This window comes from Lissotriton vulgaris, chromosome 1_1, assembly GCF_964263255.1.
Source record: "Lissotriton vulgaris chromosome 1_1, aLisVul1.2, whole genome shotgun sequence".
NCBI classification, from domain to species: Eukaryota; Metazoa; Chordata; class Amphibia; order Caudata; family Salamandridae; genus Lissotriton; species Lissotriton vulgaris.
This window is the reverse complement of record NC_141685.1, coordinates 1072600356-1072626210: the sequence shown is the minus strand read 5'-3', so window position 1 is coordinate 1072626210 and position 25855 is coordinate 1072600356. Positions and strand designations below refer to the sequence as shown.

General features: G+C 44.7%; 1 protein-coding gene across 1 annotated transcript in view; it reads left to right on the top strand.

The window, feature by feature from the left end:
- BAIAP2L2 (BAR/IMD domain containing adaptor protein 2 like 2) overlaps positions 1–25855 on the top strand; it is a 179030-nt gene that overhangs the window by 127097 nt on the left and 26078 nt on the right. Inside the window, exons 5-7 of the mRNA XM_086963230.1 lie at positions 9434–9505; positions 9678–9794; positions 11622–11768. Coding sequence (XP_086819356.1) covers positions 9434–9505; positions 9678–9794; positions 11622–11768 — 336 coding nt within the window. The remainder of the gene's footprint in view (positions 1–9433; positions 9506–9677; positions 9795–11621; positions 11769–25855) is intronic.

The window sequence follows — 25855 nt, the reverse complement described above, 5'->3', positions numbered from 1 at the left end:
GCCGAACTAGTGTGTGCAGAGGTGGAGATTGAGGAACTAGAGCATCAGAGTCGGGTATCAGACGGGAGCCGGGATGTAGGTCAGCTCCTCCTGGCGCAACAAGCATACACAGCCCTTCTGTTGGATGAGGCTCTGCAGATCTGGCTCGCAACACGCAGCAGAATATGTCAGTGGGGGGATAAGTCCGGCGGCAAAATGCTGCATCGGCTCTGTCATGGGGCCTTTCATACAAGGCTTTCCCCAGGATACTGGATGGAATGGGTGCCCCACTCACAGATCCCCGGTAACTTGCGGAGAGCTTCGCTATGTATTATGCTGACCTATATGCCCCGAAGGAGTGCCTGCCGGAATACATGGTGGATACATTCATAGCCGACTTGCCTCCCAAGGCTGTGTCGGACGAGGTGCGAGTTCGGTTGGAGCTGTTCCGCGCTACCGCAGGAGCGCCATGCGTGTGGGTAGGTTGACAAGCTTTGGCTGCACGCACTAGAGGTACCATACCTTACTGTGCTGCCCCACGGGAACAGACTGCGGGGCCCATTAGGGACACCTTTAGGGTCACCTCACTACTGCAGAACCCCTTGGCCTGCCCCCTTACAGACCCAGAGAGGTTGTATTTACCTTTTTTCTTTATTGTTCTTTTATCACTGTGTAGTACTGAGCACTTGAGGTCCTGAGGAATTGCCACTTGGGCAAGAAACATGTCGACCTGATCAGAGGGTTTGAGATAGTCCGCTGTGCCCCTTACAGTCTCTATCTCCCCTCCCACCTTTTAATCAAGGGAGTCAGCCACGCGAATAAATGTCCTTGTGAACTGACTTACCTTTTTTATATCACAATCCCCTCACGACTACACCTTCACCTTACCCCTCACATGCACTCAACCATTGGCTGGAACAAAAGAACTCCAACAAAGAGCGCCTATTTGGCGCCCGTCAGACATTGCAGCGCCAGTCTGACGAGGAGCAGGAGGCCAATGATGAAGCTTGACATCTAGCTCGCTGGGTGTGTGAGGCCTCATAGTTCGAACAAGGGAACTTCTTGTTCCCTGTCTTTGCTCTCCTCGTATACAACATACACACTTCTTTTCTATTCTTCGGGGAACTTTGTACTTTCTGCATTCTTCGGTTGGAGCTTACCCTGACGGATGAGGAACTGGGCACGGCCATGGGGGAGCTCAACTCGGGGAAAGCCCCGGGTCTGACTGGATTCCCAAGTGAGTTCTTCAAGAAATATAATTTACAGCTGGCCTCTCATTTTCGGGCGGCCTTGGAGGAGGCCAGGGAGCACAGATGGCTCCCCCCAGACTGGAGACATGCAGAAGTAGTGGTCTTTCACAAGCTGGGTCGCCCACCGGAACAGCATGCCTCTTATCGCCCAATCTCCCTCTTAAATGTAGAAGCCAAGGTTCAGGCCAAGGCGCTGGCTAACAGACACCCCCCCCCCCCCTCCATATTGCGACGCTTGTACACCCGGACCAGGCTGACTTCATGCCCCAAAGGGCGACAAGGCACAATATCCGATGGGCGCATGTGGCGGTAGAGGTGATCCGAGGCACGGGGACTCGGACAGCACGGCTCCTTGCGTATATAGACAGGGCATTTGGGTATGTTACTGTTACATCGCATTTTTTACATCGTAATGCTGTTACAACGCAGCTATTACAACGCTGGTTCCATTACATCGGATGCTATTACAACGCAGGATATTACATAGAAGATGCTATTACAACGCATACCATTACATCGTAAGTATTGGTAAGTATATAATTTTTTTTTATTTTATTTAATATTATATAATTAATTTAATTATTTTTAATTATACATAAATATATTTATTTATGTTTTTTAATATTATAAATTAAATATATTAATTTAATTAATTTTTATAATAAGTATGAGTATAGGAGTATATGTTTTGGGGTACTGAGGTATATGTTTTGGGGTGTTTGGTTATTATTAGGTTTTAGGGCAGGGTTTGGGTTTTTGGGGTACAGGGGTGTTTTTAGGTTTTAGGGCAGGGTTTGGGTTTTGGGGTACAGGGGTATTTTTAGGTTTCAGGGCAGGGTTTGGGTTTTGGGGTACAGGGGTGTTTTTAGGTTTTAGGGCAGGGTTTGGGTTTTGGGGTACAGGGGTGTTTTTAGGTTTCAGGGCAGGGTTTGGGTTTTGGGGTACAGGGGTGTTTTTAGGTTTTAGGGCAGGGTTTGGGTTTTGGGGTACAGGGGTGTTTTTAGGTTTTAGGGCAGGGTTTGGGTTTTGGGGTACAGGGGTGTTTTTAGGTTTTAGGGCAGGGTTTGGGTTTTGGGGTACAGGGGTGTTTTTAGGTTTCAGGGCAGGGTTTGGGTTTTGGGGTACAGGGGTGTTTTTAGGTTTTAGGGCAGGGTTTGGGTTTTGGGGTACAGGGGTGTTTTTAGGTTTTAGGGCAGGGTTTGGGTTTTGGGGTACAGGGGTGTTTTTAGGTTTTAGGGCAGGGTTTGGGTTTTGGGGTACAGGGGTGTTTTTAGGGTTTAGGGCAGGGTTTGGGTTTTGGGGTACAGGGGTGTTTTTAGGTTTTAGGGCAGGGTTTGGGTTTTGGGGTACAGGGGTGTTTTTAGGTTTCAGGGCAGGGTTTGGGTTTTGGGGTACAGAAGTATTTTTAGGTTTTAGGGCTGGGTTTGGGTTTTGGGGTACAGGGGTATTTTAGGGTTCAGGGGTAGGTTTGTGTTTAGGGCTGATTAAATTATATTTACCATTTATAAATTAATTAAAATATATTTATTAAATTAAATTAATTATATTATATTAATTACATTTTTTAATTAAATTAATTAAATTAAATAAATAATTTTCATTAATTTAATGTAATTACTATTTATAAAATATTTAAATCAAATTAATTTCATTATATTTTTTAAATAAAATTAATTATAATTTTTTTCAAATTAAATTAAATAAATTGATTTTAATTTATTACATTAAATTAATTACTATTTTAAAATGTATTTTAATTAAATTAATTAAATTAAATTAATTAAATTAACTTAATTACATTTTTTTTAAAAAGGTATACTTACCAATACTTACGATGTAATGCCATGCGTTGTAATAGCATCTGCTATGTAATGCCATGCGTTGTAATGGCATCCGATGTAATGGATCCTGCGTTGTAAAAATTCCGATGTAACGGAATGCGATGTAAAAAACCGCGTTGTACTCACACCAATCCGGCATTTGACACGCTGAGCTGGGTCTAGCTGTTCGCGCTGTTGCCGCGGCTCAATCTGGGGCCTCGTTTCTTATCCTATCTACGTCTTCTCTACACAGATCTGACGGCTTCGGTTCGGGTGGCGGGAGCGATTTCATCCTCCTTTCCAAATCGGCGCGGTACTCGGAAGGGCTGCCCCCTTTCGCCCTACCTATTCGCCTTGGCTATGGAGCCGCTGGTGGTGTGGGTGCGTATGGATGCGCAGTTGAGTGGCTTTGAGTGGGCACAGGGGCTGTCCGATAGGATCGCACTGTATGCGGACAATGTCCTCTGCTTCCTTACAGATCTTGAAAGGTCGGGCCCCGTCTCCAGCAAATAATTCAGATCTTTGGCGAGTCTTCGGGGCTCTACATGAATCCTCGCAAGTCCACGTTGTGGGTGCTGGGGGAGCGGACACGGGTAGATGACTGGGCAACCGCATTACAGGTAGCCGTGGGGGGTCTCGAGTATTTGGGGGTCTTTTGACGGAGATCCCGGCCGTATCATGGGAACGGAACCTGGCGCCAGTATGGGAGTGAGTTCGGGCAGATCTCAAAGTCTGGTCACGTATGCCGCTTACTATTTATGGACAATCGACGATTTTTAAAATGGTGGCGCTCCCCTGTTTATTATATCAGCTGCAAAATCACCCGTATCCTATACCGCACAGTTGATTCCGGCAGGTGAACTCCGCCTTAGGGCAATTTTTGTGGGGGGGTGGGGCGGTGTGTGTGGCCATACGCACATGCTTCCTCTCCAAGTACTGTGGCGGATTAGCGACTTCTGACATTCTCTCCTATTACCAGGCCTCCTACCTTTTGGTTCTGAATGAATGGTGGTATGGCAACAGGGGGGATCCGGCATACGCCATGGAACGTTACCTGATGGGTTCGCATACACTCTATACCATTCTGTATACAGCATTGGTACGGAGTGCGCTACCAGGTGCCACTCAGCTGGTGTTTCGTATCTGGAGGCAGGCTTTGCGCCGGATGGGGTGGTCGAATACCCTGACCGGAGAAACTCCTCTATGGCACAATGGGCGGTTGCCCAGTCTGGCGGTGTTGCAATGCTGTAGGGGATGGGACAATATTGGTATCTCGACATTGGGAGATGTGCTGAGGGGTACGACTCTTAAGTCCTTTCAGGAAATGCGGGAAGAATTTAGTATGCCTCGCTCCCAGTTATTTAGATACCTCCAGTTTCGTCATGCAATAGCACCCAGTCTGGAGGGGCTGGGGGCCCTCCCCGAGTTCAGTCCATTGGAAGCGAGATTATTCATTCATTTATTCATTCATTCGCTGCAGAGGCTCCGGGAGTTGTGGGAGGAGGATGTGGGCGAGCTTAAAGAGGAAGACTGGAGGGAGGCTCTGGCCGCCCCCAGGGGTGCGGCCATAGCAATGCGTCATCGCCTTATTCAATTTAAATATTTACACAGAGTATACTTTATTAGGGTCCGGCTGTGGAGGGCTGGGTTGATTGCCTCACCGGTCTGTCTCCGTTTCTACATACAGTGTGGAGCTGCGAATCCCTGAATCGGTTCTGGAAGGGGTTTCTGGCCTGCATGTCTGAGGTGCTGGGTTGGGAGCTTTACCGTACGCCGCAGTTTGCCCTGCTACATGTTTTGGAGGGGGTGGGGGGTAACCTTTATAAGAGACACCTGATGCTACTTTCCCTTACATTGTCCAAAAGAGACATTGCTAAAGGGTGGAAACATACACAAGCCCCGTCTGTGGTTGTTTGAAAAAAGGGGTTAGATTTTTTTATGGGGTTGGAGCAGCCGATCTTTGTGGCCAGGGATGCCCGCGGAAACATTATAAAATCTGGAAGAGCTGGGTGGATTATAGGGGCTTGTGGCTTGACCCCCCGGTGGAGCTGGATGATTTTCCTGGGATGGGATGACGGGTGCAGATAGACTTGGGGAGAGGGGCTTGGGGGCCTGGGAGGAGGGTGTGCTTATACTGCGGTTCTATGTTTTCATATGTTCTTATCACTGCGAGTGGGTAGAACCTAGTGGGTTTGTGTGACTCTGGGGGAGGGAGTAGGGGGGGGAGTTGGGGGGGCAGGGGAAGCGGGGAGAGGGGGGGGGGGGAGTTCCACTTTCATGTGATTCTCCTGTATCCTGTTTGTACTTGCATAAGAAAAGTCGATTGCCATTCGGAGGATGTAATGTGTATTTCAACTGCAGTTATCCCTGGGATGCAGGGCCCTGCATAATATTTGCAATCTGACAATAAAATCTGTTTAAAAAAAAAAAAGAAAGGGACATCCTAACCCCTGACTGAGCAGGCACCGTCTCCACTGTAGGCAATAGAACCCAACTGTTGCCCGACAAGCTCCTTGAGCTTGTCAGAGGTGGCAGTCTTTCCCCGACACTATTGCTTCGACTGCCGGTATTGTAATCCGGCGGTCAGACCGATGGCTTGGATGTCATGCAAATCACCACCGACGCCCTGTTGGTGGCGGTCCAACTAACATTATTATAAAGGCCATAGAGTGCAAAGATGCATAATGCTACGTAGATTGAAAGCTTTACCATTAAAATCTGTGACTGATGCATGGCAGAATGTCATTTAGGAGACGAGAATATGTGCCTTATATTACAATGATGTACACCATTGAATATGGTATATTTGCTTAAAAAAATATTAACAGTGATCTTCAAAACCAATTTTTAAGAAATGTGGTATTTCAACAGCAAGAGCAATGGAGATGATTAAGTAGCCCAGTTAATTAATTGGTGTGTTGTAAAATATTTACATTTTTTAGCTTCTTTTTAAAGTTGTAATAATGGATGCAACTTTATACATTGTAGGTCTCATTGTAAGATCCAAATCCCTGATAAAAACCTTGAAGCCTTGCACCAGAACTGTAAACATAGCAATTTTGATTGGCAGACAGCAAATGGCATCACAGTTGACATATGAAGGCATTTACATACCTTCTGTACTCATGGGGGAGATTGGAAAAGTTAATGAAATTAGCTGCCTGAGGTTTTTAACCATTTGAAAATAATGCTCGGGTAGTACATCTTACGAATTGGAGGCAATATTATTATTTTAATCATCACAATTATTTTATCACAACAATCTCAATCGCCTATGCAATTGAGTTTATGTGTTTTGCAATGATACTGATTATTGAATGTTGCGTTGATTAAATAGATTTTATTTTCTATTGATTTATGTGCCATGGATCAAATGAACAGGTTTGATGATGGGTCTGAGATGATTACATCTAGTAAAAAAAACAGTGGAATAAAAATAAAACTCTCTTAGCTTAATGATGTGTTCCTGTTTGTGAAGGTCAGATTCCCCTTTCTGCAAATAAAATCCCGAGGATTATTTTCATAAAAGCTCCCCAAGCTTGCCATTAAAGAGGGTGTAATTAATAGGACTACCTGCAGAACCTTTACAGCAGGTGTGCTGAATGTAGGTCCATAGGGACCAGCTCCATGTCAGATTTTCAGAACAACCATTGTCTGCGTAAATGAGTTCCATTCGCACTGATTGTATGTAAATGTATTTTATCTAGAGAGTCTTAACCGCTCCCATGCTCATGACGAGCTCAGCTCGTCCTGAGCCATGGTTCCCTTGTGCTCATGACGAGCTCAGCTCGTCATGACCCTTGGAACGTTCGCACGCGGGGCTAATTCCCCTGCTGTGCTGAGCGTTCCATTAAACGGGCCCGGTCGTGACGAGCTGAGCTCGTCATGAGTACACAAGAACCGTGGCTCTGAGCCCGTCATGAGCACCGGGGGGCAGTGCGTGCCCCCCTCCCCCCATCACAGCAGGGGAATGTGCCCCGCAGCCAAGGGATTAAAATCTGGCATGGATTCCGCCCTTATGGACCACTGTTGTACACCCCTAACTTTGGTATGGTTACGGTACTAGGATTTGTAAACCCCAATAGTGGGTATTCTATAAGAATTTAGTCTTGTCTTAAAACTGTCACTCATGAAACAATCGAAAGCAACACATCTGGTGTGTCTACTGTAAGCAGACGAAGTGCAATGATGGTCAAAGGGGCTGTGCTCAGCGTGCATTGGGCATTTCTCAAGGAGGATGGAAGGGTGGGAGCTGTTTTTGTTACTGGGGGGCAGTTTTGCAGCTGTGCTGCTATACGGGGCCCCAGTAACAAAAGCAGCAGCGGGCTGGTCCGTCAACATTGCCAGGGGGCTGCTTTGGGTTCGCAGTCCGACCCAGGCTGTGTTTCCTGATTGATCAAGGTGCAGGCCTTCCCAAAGGGTGCAAGACCTTTTAAGAATCTCCACAAAAAGCCAATGTCAGAAAGCAACTCTGTGGAACATGTGCTAAAAGTAGGAAAGTAGCAAACCTCACCAGCGGAGGAGCACCCTAAAACCAGGATTGTTAATCACCCAATTCTACAGTCACTACAAAGATCCAGAATTTTCATGCACTAGCTCCAGATCCTTACAGGCTCTACCTGCTTTCAGTCCTGCAAACATTCAAGATGGTGCCCTGGCTGAGTGTTGGCACTGGTTCAGAAACTGGATTGGTTAGACTGGGCAGGACTACAAGTTACTACTGCCTCATTCACACACATTCCCCACATCTGCAGAAGCAAAACTGGAGGTTGTTCATTCTCCTACATCACACCCAAGACATGGAGCGACCTCCCTCAACACATCAGAGCCTCCTCCTCACTTATTGAGTTCCACAAGAAGTGGAAGAGCTGGCTCTTTGTATCAGCAGCTCAGGAATCAGAAACGTACACACCTATGCCCAAGCAGCAGGATTCCCTCTTGGCTGATTAGTGCACCATACAAATCAATATAATATAACATAACAAGGGTGCTTTGTAATCCCCATTTGGGATGACTACAAAAGTTTCCTGGGTTCATCAGAATGGTAAAATGGTTGTATTCCACAATATCAACTCCCAAAATGTCGACTAACAGATACAACAAATATAATATCGGCTCCTGAAATATTGTCATGGGTAGTGTAGTTTTACTACTATTAACTTCACAGTGATAATGTTTTGGGTGTCAATATCATAGTTTTGATTTATCTGTTGGTTAATGTTTTCAACGTGACATTGTCAAACACCACCCATAAGATTATAGCGGTTTAATCTGGCCCCTATGTCTTTAATTCATGGAAAAACACTCTCATGGCTATTTTTTACAGTAAGGGAGATATCTGACTGCCTCGTTTGCAATTTATGTCCTGTACAATGATACTACTCAAGGCAAGTTCCTTTCCTCTGTTGATCCTCTCTTGACACACTTAATATAGTGAGATCTTTCCCAGGCATGGTCCTCACTCCAGTGTTAGTCTTTACTTGCCTCTTCCAGTACGTACACCCAGTTCACCCAACTGTTCATTTCAACCTGTTTCCTTTGTGCCTCCTTGAGTCAATTCTGATGCCGACCCTAGAATCAATTGGTTACTAACCTTTCCTGAATAAACTGGAAACCCATAAAGCCAGATAACTGAGTAAAAACACGTACTAGCTTGGTAACTGTCTCTGGTCATAATGTTTCTTCCAGTTGACGACAACCCTGTAGCATTGGCTTACGTGCACCTACAGGTCTGCTGGTAGGCCTATTAGAAGACACATTGAACTGCGCGTGTCGGACCCATGTGCAGTACCAAGTGCGAGTCTCTTAATTTACCAACCTTCAGAAGTAGTTTGCAGTCTTCGCCATTGGTCTGTAGTAGTTGCCCGTGATTGGAAATAGTTGAGTTTGCATAGCCTAAGACACAACTGATGCTTGGTAGGTTTGCTTTGGCTAGCTTGTGTAGCCCTTGCCCTCATGCCACACTCAGGTTAAGGGGTAGCGCCTCTAAGAGCCCCACACAACAGTTGCAACACCTAAATGGTGAACTCTGGCCTTATGATTCAGGAGGACAGGGAGACAAGCTAGTGACAGCCAAGAGTGCTGCGTTATATGAGTCACTGCATTCTGCATTAATTGGAGTCACTGCGACAAGTGTAGAAGGGAGCTCTGCATATAAAGTTGTTGTGCTTAGGAAGCTCCTGTAGTCACTACTGTCATACATGGACTTTGATTTTGGGGAATTGGTTCCTGCAGGCCTTTAAATCTCCCCAGGCTCTCTTCTGTTGTTATTGTCATAAACTGACAACCTGGCCTGCATTCTTTTGTTGTAAGGCTTTGTTCATGACATCACATGAGGGTTTTACTCCCTCAAGCTTTATATCTAAAGGTATCTTTTCCCTCCAGTTACAGACTTTCCATGGGGAGATCCTACAGCACATAGAGAAGAACACCAAGCTGGACATGCAGTTTATCAATGTGAGTGTTGTCTCACTGGTCATGCTTGGTCTCTGCGCTCTCTTGCCCCTGCCCTTCCCTCTCCAGCGTGCAACATTCCCACCTCTTCCCTCCATTCCTTCCACTCATCTTCCATTTTGCCACCTTATTCTCTAAGTTTGTCCCCCCCACCCCCCTCCGTCTCCATGTTTAGGACAGCCGAAAGCGCTACGAGCTGGAGTACCAGCGAAGAGCCGCAAGCCTGGACAAGGGCATGTCGGAGGTGTGGAAGATGGAAAGGAAGAGAGACAAGAACCTACGAGAAATGAAGGTGGGTATGAGGGCTGGTCAGGCTTGAAGGTTGGATGGGTAGAAAGGAGCACACAGGCTGGCTATCTTGTAGTAAAATCATCAAGAGATGCCTAGACTGGCCGAGTCCTATGAAAGTTCCACATGGCGCGGATTGGGTGTGTCCTGTTCTTCCAGCATCATGACGGCTATTGAAGGGGATCAGCTCAGAGACAGAAGGGTGGGACTGAGTGGATGGGCTTCAGGACCACCTCTTGGATGGAGGCACTGATGAGATTAATGCAGTGAAGTCTTTTTGAGGAAAAGGCAGAGAAGGAATGGGTAGGTGGAATTAAGGTAATGCTATGAGATTGGCAGCACTGACTAATACAACAGTATACCTCTGTGCCCTCTGAACGCTATTTTAAAGAGAAAAGAATGAAAGCCCAGTCTTTGATATACAACAGCTACAGTAGCTCTTTGTGAAACGTCATTATCACAGTGCTCTGGAAAATGGCAGATGCTGCAAGAAATGTGTGACTTTGCTGGAGAGGTTTTACTTATGCCTTTTTAATATAAACGTTCTGCCTTTTCTTGTGCATTTAACAAACACAAGTCCCAGAGACCTTATTAAACAAACAAATTATTTCATATTTCATATTCTTCTATAGAGTGCAATGCATTCATACTTGTCAAAAACCCTACATTGTCAACTTTGGGTTTCATATATGAAATGCACTTTTAGTACACATTGTGTATGACTGTGAACCACTAGGGAGTCCCCATGGCTTATAAATAACTCAGCCTGTGGCATCAGGCTATACTTCAACTGCAGTCCATTTGTCATATTTATCTATCTATCCGCCTAACCATCCGTGTTTGTTTGGCTATCTATCCATTTTATAAGGAAAAAGAGTGACCGAGAGCAACAGAGAGTGAGACAAAGCAGCAGTGAGACAGAAACAGAGAAAAATAGAGGGAGAGAGCAACACTGCGAAAAAAAATATAGAGAGAAAAACAGAGGCAGAGATAGCAACAGAAAGAAGAGCAACAAAGACAGAACAAGAGAGAGAGAAAGAACAGGAGAGAGAAAGAACAAAAGAGAGAGAGAGAGAGAGAGACTGGAGATGACTTTCAAAACATCTCTGTCATGGAGGCACTGCTGAAAAAAGAAATGGCACTGATGGGGAAAGGTAGGGAGGGAATGACTGGCTGACCTGCTCTTCTAGGATTAGAAGGCATTATTGGCAAGAGTGCCCCGCGCAGGTAAGGGCGGTGGAAACGTGGGGTCGGTGGGGGGGAAAGGGGGTATTCGACAGAAGATCACGAGGGAAAAGTAAATAATTAATTTTCCCTCGTTGTCGTCTGTCGAATCCCCCTTCCCCCCAACCCGGCCTCACCGATCCTACCAGCAAGGGCAGCTCCTGATTATTGGCATTAATTTATAGGCGAGAAATCCATCGGGATTGAGACAAAACCACTACTGGATGGCCATGAAGAGCTGGAGGTATACTGGCTTTGCTTACGGGCAAAAGAGCAACGAAGAGTTCTGGATAGCGGAAGGGACAGGGAAGGGAGAACATGCCTTGGTAGTCACATTCCCAAGTACTTTCCTTGATTGTCGATAAAGCCCGATGATCACAGGGTAACCGCTTACAATTCACTGCACCTCTAAGGCCCAGTCTAAAGCAAGCCTACAGCACACCGGCTGGATCATGAGAAATTGATTCTGATAACTCGCCATGTTCTTAAAGAGCCCTCTGCAAATGACATAATAAGAAAGCAACATGAAATGTACTTGAAATGTTCTGTAATGCACCTATATTGTTCGCTCAGTTGCCTTATTTGACCTCCTCTGTCTCCACTCCAGGAGAGCGTGAATCGCTTGCATTTGGACATGCAGGCTTTTGTCTCAGAGAGTCAGAGGGCTGCTGAACTGGAGGAGAAGCGCCGGTACCGCTTCCTGGCTGAGAAGCACTGCATGCTGTCCAACACCTTCCTGCAGTTCTACAACCGGGTAGGTAATGGTTTGTGTCAGAGGGACAGGACGGCACATGATCTCTACCAGCCTACTCTAAAGGTCTGTAGATATGGCAATGGCGACACATCTCCACCAGGTGCAAGAGACACCTTGCCAACTTGTTTCAAACAATTGGGTTGTTAAGCCAAACCTTTCCTGGTCTAAATGCACAATACCCTTAATAAATGTTAGCGGTATGTCCTCCTATTGATGACACCATCTATATTGCCAGCCTGCTCAAACCTTCAACCTACCCTCCCCCAAAAAATTTCAATCTAACAGTCACCTTTGACCAAATCAACTTTGGCACCAAAATCAAATAGGGCATTCAAAGAGCCATAGGACACTTATGTGTCACTGGACGGAATTGTAACAATAAGATCCTTTTACATCTTATGTCCTGGAGTTCACCCTACCCCTTTGCAATTGACCATCAGGGTTTTTAGGTAGAACGGCTCAAGGCTTACTCAAGTAGGTGGTGTAAGGTAGCGTCACAACTTCATCAAGCATATCAGTCAATCAGTCATAGGGTCTTGTAAAGCGCAACCTGTCACCCGCTGAGTCTCCACGCACTGGGGTTCTGTGAGCCTCGGTCGGGTGGCTGTGGTGGTCGAAGAGCCAGATCTTGAGCTTCTTCCTGAAGACCTCCAGTGTGGGGGAGGTGCGTAGGTGGAGGTTTTTCCATGATTTGGCAATGAGATAGGAGAAGGAACGACCTCTGCAGTGGCTTAGATGGATTAACATTTAATAAACCACTGTCCAGCCAGTGATTCACTTGTAAACGTAGTTTAATGGGACTCACAGCTAAATACGATACATATAATACAGTAGTCATAAATATTATAATTTATACATATTTGACCTGGGAGTTTTGAGAGAAAGGAGTTAGGCAGTCCTAACTGTAGCCACCCCAAGATTCTTGTAAGTGGTAGGACAAGATCAGTTTGCAACACAATGAAGCCTCCCCAAGGTTGAAGAGTATAATCTTTCACTTCACAGGGCTGTTGCTACCCCAGTGCTACGACTAGCAAGGCATAGCAGCGATTCAGCAACATGTGTAGTTGCACTTCAACACGGGCCGTGGCTAGTAGCTGTGCTGACTTGGACCTGACCTCGCTGCTGCTAGTCATGGCCTACGATGGTTCAGATGTGCACAGGCTCGCAAATCCAAGTTTGAGAAGGAAGGGCTGCATGGACGCAGGTCAACAAAGGATGCACTCGCTTGGGCTGGTGGTTGGCAAAGAAATGTTCATTGCTGGATTTTTCTCAGGCCCAAAACTGAAGCCTGCCATCCAAACAAATGAATAAATTAAGAACCTAACTAGGATCACAGTAGTGATCCAATAGGAGGGTCTGCGATGAAAAACCGTGGAATGTTGTTGCATTTTCTTCTACATCCAAGCCACAGAAGGAGGTTCTAAAACTGCTGAAATTGTTTATGAATTTTCCTAGGGCCAAGTCATCATAGGCAATTCTTCTTTGAGTCTGTCATATGTGGTTACTTTTGCACTCTCTAGGAGCCTTGAGATACAAGCACAAATTTTGGAAGTGAGTTGTTTGTGGGTTTCACTGAGCGGTACCAGGGTCACACGGCCTGGTCGTGCACACCACTGCAGTAGGCCAATGCACATCTTCCCACTGCTTTTCTTTTTAGGCCGATTCCCCAGCAGCGCTCCTCAGCAGTCAGTGGGCTTCCTCCTTGAAGTTGGTTTCAAGGCAGCTCTACCTAGCAGAGCTTCCAGAGTTCCGTTGACGAACCTAGTAAGAGGCATTGGGTGTCATTGACCCCCGACCCTGGAGCGCAGATGTCTTTCTCAGCCTCCACTGGTGTCAGTGGCCCTCACACTGGTCAAATAGAAACACTGGCCCAGTGATTGAGGGCTTCTACCTCATGCTTATGCTGGGACTGGTCTCTGGCTGTTCCTGACTGTTTGAGTATTTCTCCTGGTCTAGCTAAGCCACACTCGTTGTCCTCTGTATGAAGGAGTGCCCTCAGTCCGAGAGACTCAAAACAAAGGAACAAAGGTGTGACAGGCTCCTTCACTCACAACCTGTTGAGGGTAATATCTCCGGGGCTCAAACTAGAAGGGGCAGCAGCTGCCCCTACACTTCACATAGACCATCTAGCTCTTATCCTCAGACCCAGGGGTCTGGTCCATTTCAAAGGACCCCAGGAAGGCTTTGGGGGGGGGGCTGCAATTCACATTATTATCTGGCAAGCTTCCTTCAGCCACCATCTTATGTACCATCAGCATACAGGAGATCCAAAATGCATTTCAGCTCTGCTTCGGTCCTGGTGCAGTAGTAGGAGCATGCATGAAATCTACAATATGCTTAGATTTTCTCCTCAGGAGTGTTATGAGCCTCTAAAAGTCCGATATCTAAACTAATCCATGGAGGTAAACTAATGTGCATAGATTTCTGACTGGAATTATTATTTTTTAAGACAAGAATTTTGCCCCTATACTTTATTTCCAATTTATCCTGAACTTATTGTTTCCATCTGTTCACTCTGCAACATTCCTTTCACACCGTCTTTTCGGTTTGGAATGCTTTATTTTGAATTATATATTTATATAACATATCAAGCCATCGAAGGATCTACAAAATTGAACTCCTATCTATAATTGAAATATACATATGAAAATGATTGACACATCTATACAGTTAAATTAGTAAATTAAATAAGTGTATCTGAACATTGGAGTAAACCTCTAATGTAAGCAATTTTTGATAGATGTAACTGCAATAGTATTTAAACATTTTATTTAAGGCCACTTCCACTTTTGGGTTCAAATATTTCTGTCAAATCACTGGACTCAAAACCTCTACCCTTCTCCCTCGTGCCAGTCACATTGTTTCCCAAACCTACTTTGCCTGCCACTCTGGTCAGTATTCATAACCCCTTCCTTCTGTTTTACTTAACTCATGTTTTAAAATATTCCCTTTCTTCAGGGATTTTTTCAGCATCTTATAAATACCCCATCTTTTTTGTTATTTAAAAAAAGCATCGCCGAACCCCTTTCACCACTACAACTTTACCCCTATTTAATTTCTGCATTATTTGACCTAAACTCTGTCAGAAATTCCTGCCTGCATGGTGCACATTCCACTTTTTTTCATATCCTCACAGTCTCATCTTTTTTTTTTGTTTTTTTGTGTGTCCTTATTCTGCCAATTAACTTGTAGGCGATACTCACTTTCCCTTACTGAGACTGGATGGGTCTAGAGTCTTTCCACACAAGAAATCTAGCTGTTTCCAATCCAACACCTCTTACGCATGGAATGCAGAAGATGCAAAAGAAGGGGACCAGGACCGAAAGCTATTTATTAGCTTAATCATTGGACCCCATTCCTCTGGCATTAATCAAGCAACATGGCGCATATATTTTCCCGACTTCTAGAATCACATGCCATGTCTTATTGGCTTATATGTATGATACTATTTTTACACAAAAAGGGGTGTAACGGCCTATTTCCAGGCTTTACAGATCTCTCGTCTTCCCAATAAAATAACATAAAACATTAATCTTGCCTCAGTTTTATTTGAAACCGAAATACTATCTTGGCCTAATCCCAAAAATATAAAAACAGGAGTCACTGCTATCTGGATTCCTGTTACATCCGTCAAAAATTCACAAAGCTCGATCCAAAATGTAGTAATTGCAGGGCGGGTTAAAAACATATGGCAGTCATTCGCTGAAGGATCCTGACATCTCGAACAAACATACTGAGTACCAGAAAGTTTTGTCAGTTTTGCCGGAGACCAGTAAACCAGATAAAGAGTAAAAAGGTTGTTTCGCTTAAGGTATGCAGGTTTTACTGTCTCTCGAAGCAATGTAAAAGAGCCCAACCAAATGTTGCTCAGATCGATATTATCTACATCATTACTCCAGAGCTTTTGGATATTCTGATTTATATCATCTTCTGCTTTAATCAGGGTTCAATACCACAAAGCCATCTCTTTATTAATACTCCCTATTTCATAGCTTGAATTAACCAGGCATCGTCCGTCTGTTCCTCCCAATGTTGCCCAGCCCACCAAGCAGACAATTGATATTATTTGAATCTGGTTAACTGTCCACGAGTGCATGATGTCAGAGTTTCCCAAGTAATCAGATCCATACCTAATTTTAAATCTCCCCAACGAGAGATACCCGCTTGCTTCAATGGTAGGCTGAGTAAATCGTCTAAACATGCTGGGGAGGCTGGGGAACCCCAAACTGGTGAGTAGTCTGAATAATAGGGTATTCCCAGTTTTTTCCGTATGTAGACCCAGTTCTTAACCGCCTGCAACCAAAACATACTTTTAAAAAAAATGTTGGGTATCCAAACTTAAAAAGGAACTGCTCTTGTTCATCCCCCAAATCGCTAAGCAGTACCCCATACATGATACCTAATGGAAAATCATCTGGTTTATTTAATAGCATCAGAAAGTTCTTAAAATGAAAAACGTGTGCGTAAACCCATAGATCTGGAAGAGCGAGTCCCCCTTCTCTAACTTTCTCCTCAACCTTTTTCAGGATACGCGAAGCCTTTTGAAGCCCAAACAAAACTTCCAATCTTGCCCTGTAATTTTGCTACCTCATTTTTGTCGAAAGAGAGGGGTATGTTATTAAAATGAAAAGTAATTTTGGGGAATATAATCATTTTAATCAAATTTACCCGACCATATAAATTAAGAGGGAGATTTGCCCATTTGGTCAGTAATCATCCAACCTCCTGGCTGGTCTTCCTCCAATTGACCATAGGGACATCGACTAACTTCTGGGTGATTATGATGTCGAGATATCACAACAGGGTTTTGACCCCAGAGGTCTGAGATGAATGGTTCCATTCCATAACTTCAGTTTTGTCTCTGTTTACACTATACCCGGAGACCTTCCCAAACAAATCTGCTTTAGCCCACAACCTGGAAATAGCCTCCTTGGGATTCTTCGTATAAAGAATGAGATCATCCGCATATAGAGCTAATGTGACCTCAACGTTTTTGTATCTAAATGGAAGGATGGAGAGATCTTGTCTAATTAGTCCTGCAAAAGGTTCGATATAGATTTTGAATAATAAGACGGACAACGGGCATCCCTGCCTTGTTCCCCGCCTAATGCTGAACCAATCGGTTAACTCCCTGTTGACTAAGACTCTAGCTCTAGGTGCACTATAAAGTAGCTGTATCGCTTTTATTAGGTTCATAGGGAATCCAAAAGTTCTTAAGGACTCCCAGAGGTACGGCCAAATGACCTGGTCAACCGCTTTAGCAGCGTCAACTGCCACCAGAGTTACTGGAAGGTTGAAGGATTCTGCCAGATCTACAATACCCAGCATTGTGAAGGTAAGTTCATTGATCTGCCTTCCAGGAATAAAACCCCTCTCATCTCTATGGACTACACTCTTTATGATCTTAGCAACCCTAGCTGCCAATATCCCATGAACACTTTATAATCGGTGTTCAACAGGGATATAGGCCTATTGGACTCTGCTGCCAATGGGTCCTTATTTGGTTTTAAAATTAAGACTATCGTTGCCTCAGCCCAAGATATCGGGGGAGTCCTCCCCTTCACAGTCTCATCTTATCATTTTCTGTTAAGTCTGATTTTCGCCCGACACACTCTACTGAATCAGCTCTTTTTAATTTCAAACTTTCTACATCATACTCAGCATCACAATGGTCCTAATCTCACTTTGCTTGACTTATTGGCATCCTTCAACATTGTTTATTCTCTTAAATATTTGCCTACTTTCTGGAGTAGTTTCATTCCTATTCCTCTTCTCAAACCTTTTCTATGTCATTGAAATATACTCATTCTGTATTGCTTTACTCTGACATTGGGGTAGTCCAGGGTTCTGCTCTGGGCCTTTTAATGTTTTCACTTGACACTGTTTCTCTCTCCCCTAACACATATTCTTCTGGTTCTGATACACAATTTAACACCGATCGCAACCGAATCTTTGTCTTTCCACTCATTCTCTGTTCCCTCTCTGTGCAAGTCTTTGACTCAATCTTTCTACTATTGAGTAGAGCGGTGCAGTTCTTAAAATCTCAACTGAAAAAAAGACTCAGATATTCTTCCTTGCATCACCATATTTCTTCCTCCACCGTTTACTTTCATGTTCTAATTTTTGCAATGGCTTCTTCTGCCCATAAGCTTCTTCAAACCTTTAACTCTTCCTTTTGAGTATTAAGATCAGATTTTTGTTGTTACCAGGTTTCATTTTTGTAACTGCAAAGTATTAAAAAATGGGTTTGCTGTCTTCATACTCTTTATGAAACTGCCTTCTCCAAACACTTGTTCTTTCTCGCTAGAATAGTCTTCTTTTTAAGTTAACTAGTTAATGTAGCTACTGCTTCGGTACAGTTCAATTCAAAGGTGGTTTTGCCCTTCCGGATTCTAGTCACAAACAGATGTACTTGTATCATCGACATTTGATTTCAAATGTATCTCATCAACAGTTTCACTTACTAGTTTTGTTTGCAGGTATTTTCACTACACAACCCCACCTTACCTGTGATCTTGTCCCAACCCACTCTCTACTTTCAGATTACGGGCAGAATTCGAGTTTGGGGGTCCTGGATTGTGCTGCCACACCAGTGCCACGCTCAAGGACAACCAAACCTGTAGTCAGACCACCTGCCAGAGTAGGTGCTTTCTCCTAGTCTTGCAGGTGGTCCTTTGCCGTTCCCACAGCGGTGCCTATTAAAAAGCTACCGCAATGGGAACGCCAAAGATCTTTTCAGCACGGCATGGACTATAAAGTCCAGGCAGTGCTGGAACAGGGGGTGAATGTACACAAGGGGGCACAACATGTGCCCCACTGCAGGCACCCCTTGACCCTGAGGCAACAGGGGGCCTGTAGGACCCCATTTGTTCCCTCTGTGTCACTGAGAAATCTCTAAAAATGCTTGGCGGTGCTGCAGCGGCACCGCCAAACAAATTGGAGCCTCTGACTGCCAGGTCATCGTAGATCGCTGGAGATTGCGGCTGTCTTGTGTAGGTGGGACCGCCACACTCAAAATATGGTGCTCGGACCGCCAGTGCAGGGGTTCCAAACGGTCCACTGCGAGTACGGTGGTCCTATGGACTGGCGTACTCGTAATCTGACCCTAAGTGTCTACCTCCTGTTTAACTACCAAATATCCCTTCCTTTTTTTCCTTCTTTTTCTTAGCGATCTACCAAATTTGTGGATTGCCCTTTTGCTGCACGGATAGTTTTTCCTTCCTACAAATACCTAATAACTTCTTTCTGAGATGACCTACCAACCTTGACCTGCTTTCTCAATCTACATGTTAGTTTGTTTAAAATAACCTATCTACCGATATTTTTTGTATGGCAAGAGGAACTCTGAATGAAAGCGCATAAAGAAATTCTTTAACAATTAACAAGTGAACAATATGAATCAAAAGATAGGATTGATAAACAAAGCATACATAATAGCATATCGATTGCACAACTTTAGTCATTGTATGTTTTTTCAAATTTAACTCTTTAATGTGTTTAATATGTACTATTTCGTGATCTGAAATCATAAAATCAATTTCATTGTGTGTTAACAGTGTTGTTCAATAAGCACTTTCTCAAACTTTTTTTTTTACATCTTTATTTTCCAGTTTTCATATACAATAATCAGGAAACGATGTTAAAATGGAACATTGTTAAGCAAATCATCACATGGCAGACATATTCTATAACATCAGTGTCACAGCATTTGGCAACTGTACAGCAAATAATTTAGGCCCAAAAGGGCTAAGGAGTATACAGGTTACGCAGTTCGGCATTATTGATCAGGAATGTTTTAACGTGGCTGGACTTCGTAGGTTTAGGCATTTACGACAACAGGAATCTATGGTACACAATGCATGCAAAATAATACAGAAGTGCAATCGTAAAATACATTAAATAGCCAGAATCGACTGCTCATATCGTATTGCCTTAGCTGATCCCTTTGGGTACAATGTCATTTTTAATTTGTGTGCCAGTGTCACTGCATCTCTCGGCGACATAGGCGTGGTACGGACCCCATATGTCTTTTGGGCGGGAAGAGTTTGGCATCAGTGAAGCGTAGATTTCACTATTTACGTTACAATAAGCTAGGCTGCGCAGCCAGGCCTTCAATGTTGGAGCTGTCCTCATGCCCCACACTAGCGCTTTTTCCAGTTTAGCCAGCAGAAACCCAAGTGCCGCTAATCTTCTTGCCTTTTTGGGAAATTAACCATGTAACCCATGAGTGCGATCTCCGGGATGGGGGCCAGTGAGAGGGAGATCATTCCACCCAATGCAGCATGTACTTGTTCCCAATACGGCTGCAGTTTTGGGCCCATCCATGTTAAATGGGCAAAATCTGCATGGGGGAATAACACTTCAAGCAATGATGAGGCCTAGACGGATCTACTTTATGAATTAGTTTATGCCTACTGTTGAGAGATATTTCCTTCGTGGCCCTGCAGCACTGTTCCCATTGATCATCCGATATGGGCCGACCGAGGTCGTTTTCCCATGCCAAGTGGATCTTAGCATCTGAGATCGGACGTATCTTGAGGCATGCTTTGTACATTTTAGAAATTAAATGGGCACCTGTCTCCCTCTCTATTAGAAGTGTTAATGGGGCTGTGGGTTCCGGTGCTACTGGGTATGTAGGTAGAGCGGCTCGTAGTGTGGAATGTATGCGCCTCATTATGAAGGCATCCATAAAAGCACTGCCCTGATACCTAATGTCCTCGGACAGAGAATATATGATTATTGGGGAAGAGATTGCCAATTTGTCAGATATCAAATTTAGCTAGCGTACGTTGCACCAGTGTTTCCCCCGTGATGGGGAGCCATAAAGGGCTTGGAAGCGACAATGCCGGCGAATAGAGAAGATCCAGCCCCAGCAGTCTACGCAGCTTCTCCCATGCCCAGCTGGTGGTGGAGACACTTTGTATGTCAAGTGGGTCTCTAGGGATCCCCTTGGGAAGTACTGTGGACAATTTCAGAGGGAGCACCAAGTCCCCCTCCGGTTTCAGAAAGGGGATACGGGCGTCAGGGTGATACCAAGCATAAGCATAACTGCATTGTGCTGTTAAGTAATATAGACACATATCTGGAACACCCTAGCCTCCTCTTTCATACAGGAGAGTCAAAATCTGCCAGGCCACCCTAGGACGCCCGCCCCCCCGCCCCCCCAAACCAGTCTAATAGGGGGAACATCCTTTTCGACGCGGATTTTACTCCGCAGTACTTTTACAACGCGTCTGTTACAACACAAGTCGTAACCACGACTTGCACTGGAGGGCGCTAGAGGATAAAGAATAGTATATTTACTATTCCAACACCTTCCCTAGCATCCACGGGGAATGGTGTTAGAATAGTAAATTATACTATTCACTACCAGCGCCCCAACGCAAGTTGTTGTAACGACTTGCGTTGTTAAAGACGCGTTGTAAAAGCACGCGTTGTAACGGTACACGTCGTACTGTCATACATCCGTCTAATAAGGTGTTGACGCAGCTGCGTGAAGAAGGCTTGAGTGAGGGGAATGGGAATTTTATTGAAAAGATACAAGAATTTTGGCAATATTATTATTTTGATAATGGCAACCCTACCCGCCATAGACAATAGAGTACGAAGCCATTTCTCAACCTCTGTCTCCAAGGAGCTTATGGCTCGTCTTTAATTTAGCCAAATTATAGTAGAGGTGTCCATATGTATATGTTTGCCGAGATATTTGACCGTGTCGTGACACCACTCAAGCGGAAATCCACAGTCCCATGGCACAGTGCTGTGCGTCAGTGGAAATATTACAGACTTGTGCCAGTTTATGCCGAGCCCTGAAAAAAGGCCAACCCGCAATATTTCCCTAATTATTGGCTCGAGGTTAGTGTAGGGATGTCTCACATATAGGATAGTATCATCTGCATAAAGTGATACAAATAATGGACCAACATGAACTGTAACCCTCGGTGTAGGTGGCGTTCCTGGAAATGTCTTACCAAGGTGTCCATGGCTAAAATAAACTATAATGGGGATAACGGGCATCCCTGCCGTGTTCCGCAGGCGAAGCGAATGGGAGGAGACAGCGTGCAGTTGATGCACAGTCTAGCAGTGGGACTAGTGTATAAAAGAGCAGTGGTGGTAACAAAATCCTCCGGCATCCCCATGCGGCACATTACTGAAATAAAATATGGCCATTCCAAAGAATCAAAAGCTTTTTTGGTATCTAATAGCACCGTCGCTGCCGGGACCATTAGATATATCCCGTGTATAACTGAAAAAAGGGTTCTGAGATTAAGCGAAGTAGAGTGATGAGGAACAAACCCTGATTGTGCAGGGGAAATAATATATTCCATTAACAAAGCTAACCTGATTGCTACAACTTTGGCTAATATTTTATAATTCTGATTCAATAAAGAAAGGGGCCTATACGAACCACACTGAGAGGGGTCCTTGCCAGGTTTGGGAAGAAGAAGAATAGCGTCCTCTCTAAAAGTGGGAGGAAGAACGTGTTTTTCCAGCGCTTCTGCGTATACCTCTATCAGTCGGGGGACCAAAATGTCTTTGTATGCCTTGTAGAAATTTGCCGTAAACCCATCTAGACCCGGAGCAGAGGAACTCCGTAGTGTGTCAATGGCTTCTACAACACTGTCTTGGGTTATTGGGATGGCCAGGAAGTCTTGCATGGGTTTCTCCAGATAAACTAGTGCAATTTTAGATAAGTATTCTTCTTGAGCGCTTAGGTCTCCATCTAGTTTGGAACTGTATAGGTATTTAAAATGAGTCAAGAACGTGGTACTTATCTCTGGGGTGGAGTATACCGACTGACCATTGGGAGTTTTAATTTCAGTTATGTATGCCCTGCTGTAGGGGGGGAGAAGTACTTGTGCGAGGATTCTACCAGGGCCTTAACCTTCACCATATCTCTTGGCCATGTGATATTTACCCAAATACAATATTTTCCTATCTGCTATGTCTCGGAATTCCACAAATAGAGCTAGGCACTGAATTTCTGCCTCAGCAGAGTCGTTCTCAAGTATCTCGGCGTCTAAAGCCAATATGTCCTTCTCAATGCGTGCTAGGGAGTTACATAAGTCTTTAAGAACACCGACATTTTTTAGCAATACAAACCCCACGATTGTGCGCTTTAAAACCCTTCCAGAGGACCGCCAATATATATCCACTGATCTGGTGTTAATAGTCCTCTGTGGCAGCCCTAATATCTTCGAGGAATACTGGATCTTGGAGTGCTCTGCTCGGAAACCTCCACTGTCAAAGGAAACCCCCCGGGCCGCGGGACAGCAAGCCTAAGTACCACAGGGGAATGATCTGAGTAGGTCCATGGTAGGGTATCAAGTGCCCGGGCCCAGCCCGCTATTCCAGGGGAGACCAACTAGTAATCGATTCTAGTCCAGGTATTATGATAGCCGGAGTTGTGTGTGTAAGAAGTAGTGGTAGAATTGTGTGTGCGCTCATTATCCACTAAAGAGAATTGCTGACAGATGTCTTGTAATGCAAGGCGAGAGCGGGTTTTGGTGTCTGGAGAGGAAGAAGTGCTGTCCCTAACAGGTTCTAGCAATAAATTAAAATCGCCACCCATAATGATTAAACAGGGATTCAATGCCAGCAAGTGTACCTGTAAGGAAGAAAAAAACTCTGGGGAGTCTATGTTGGGGCCATTAATACCAATTATTGCGACAAAATGACCCATTAAAGTACCTGTGACAATCGAAAATCGGCCCTCGCTATCCTTAATTACTTTGCCCGGGGAGAAGGGGATCCTTTTGTGAATTAGTATGGCAACCCCCCTAGCATAACTGCTATAGTTCGAGAAGAACCAATGTGCTCCCCAGCTTGCAGCCACTGGGGAATTGTCTGATTTGGACAAGTGCGTTTCCTGGAGACAGGCTACATCAATTTTGTGGCGAGATAAGTAATTGATCACCTGCCGTCTTTTGCGGGTATTTTTTAGGCCCCTAATATTTCATGACATACGGGGCAGCCCGGAAGGACCACGTAGGTAACCAATCTGTGCCATACTGTGACTGTGAAGTTAAATCTGCGTGTAAAGAAGAATTCCAAACACCATGTGATAGTGACATATGCATCTGTACCCTGAGGATGCTGTACATAATGCGTGTGTCCCCCCACCACCCAGCCTCACCCTTCCCCTAGCGAGGCAAACCCATACCCACCGTAACATCTGGCAGTGCCAGTAGAATGCAAAGCTAGTAGTGGATAAACAAACCCACACCATTTTCTCTTGAACAATTAGAAAACAAAACCTGGTGTACACCTTGAGGTGTGGCAACGCCACGCCGGCGGGACGTACAAGTTATAACTACAGGGAATGTGAAGAAACAATATAACTGAAGCATCAAACCCAGAAAGCCCATACATCATTGCCGTGTTATCGAGTCCCTGAGTTGGAGAAGAGTTCCATGCTGGCTTCGGAGCCGCTCTGGGGAGGGGATGAAACTCTGGCTGCTGTCACCGATCCGCCGTTGTCTTTTTTGTAAGAATGGCAGAACTACTGCGCTTCATTTGGGGTGTCAAATATACGGGAACGGCCTCCCACATCGACCTTCAGTCTAGCTGGATATAGCATTCCGTACCGCAGTCCTAGATTTCTCAGGGCAGCCTTTACCCCGTTAAACTTGCGGCGTGCTTCTTGCACTGTCGCAGTGAAATCTGTAAAAAGGAAAGTTTAGAACCTTGCCACTGCACTTCACCAGGTTCACGTGCGGCACGAAGAATAGAGTCTCGATCCCTAAAGTTCATAAGGTAGTCCTGGATTGGGACGGGGGCCCAGAGATCTGTGGGCGTGTTCTACGACAAATCCGGGAGTGAAGGAGTCTTTAACAAATAGATCAGACAGAAGTTGTTCAATGAAGAGATCCATGCGACCAGTTGTGGCTGTTTCTGGTATGCCTATGATGCGAACGTTGTTTAGTCGACTACACGCTTCCAAGTCCTCATCTTCATGGGAATAGCAGTGGGCTTCCTGGTCCGTTAACTGGGGTTCTTCATGCCAAAACAGAGTTAAACATGAGCCCGGCCGGCGGAGCTTCAAGCACACGCGGCCATCTTAGGCGCTTGCGTGGCCACCCCCCCCCCCCCCCCCCCCCCCCCCCACCACTTTCTTAAACTTCACTTCATAATGCTATGCCAAATAACACATTGTTTGTCTTCTAGCCCGAATGTTTGTTTTATGAGACAATATACATTTTAGGAAACAAAATCTTCAGAGAATAAATAATTCACTCTATCAAATGTTTTAATAATGAAAATGTAGGAGGTTAAAACTTTAATCAACCAAATTATAACTTGACACCTCCCCTCCCTGTTACATAAGGAGAACAATTACAGCACCTAATCAGTTTACACTTGGCATGTTCAGAACTTTTTAAATGTTTAAATGATCTATCATTCTCCTTCTCATTACACTCATTTTCAGCATGTCTTCATAAACTTACAACTTGTTACGAAATGTGTTACCATGTCAGTTGTAGTTAAAGTTTTATCATACCATATTCCATGCATGTCTCTGAACTAACAGGGAGTCTGATGGTTTCACAGACCAGTCAACTTTAAGAGACAACACTACAAGTGACTGAATATTGAAATTCAAAAGAAACTATTGTAAGTTGTGGGGTTAAAGTAATACACTTTTTAATAATATCATATCATGGAAAATCATACAATAACATTAGAGTTTCTTGCCACACTACATTATTTCCATGCTGTGGACTCTGTATTAAACATTTTATGATCTATCTTAGGATAGCTTCAGAACCTGTCAACCAATGAGAGAACAACAGGAGTGAAGGGCAGGGCCGGACTGGCCGTAGCAGGCATTGGACGTTACCCCAGGAGGCTGGAAGGGTGGGGCTGGTTTTGGAGCAGTGGGAGTCAGTTTTGCAGCATTGCTGCAATATCAGCCCGCATTAACATAAGCAGCAGTGCTGGGGGCCTGTTTAATTATGCAAGAGTGCTTCACACTTGCACCCTCGCCCACCCCGTGCCATCCTCCCAACCCCCTACGGGGAAGTCGGTCTGCTAAAATTGCCAGGGCTGCTTTGTGTTCTCAGTCCGGCCCTGGTAAAGGGGATCCT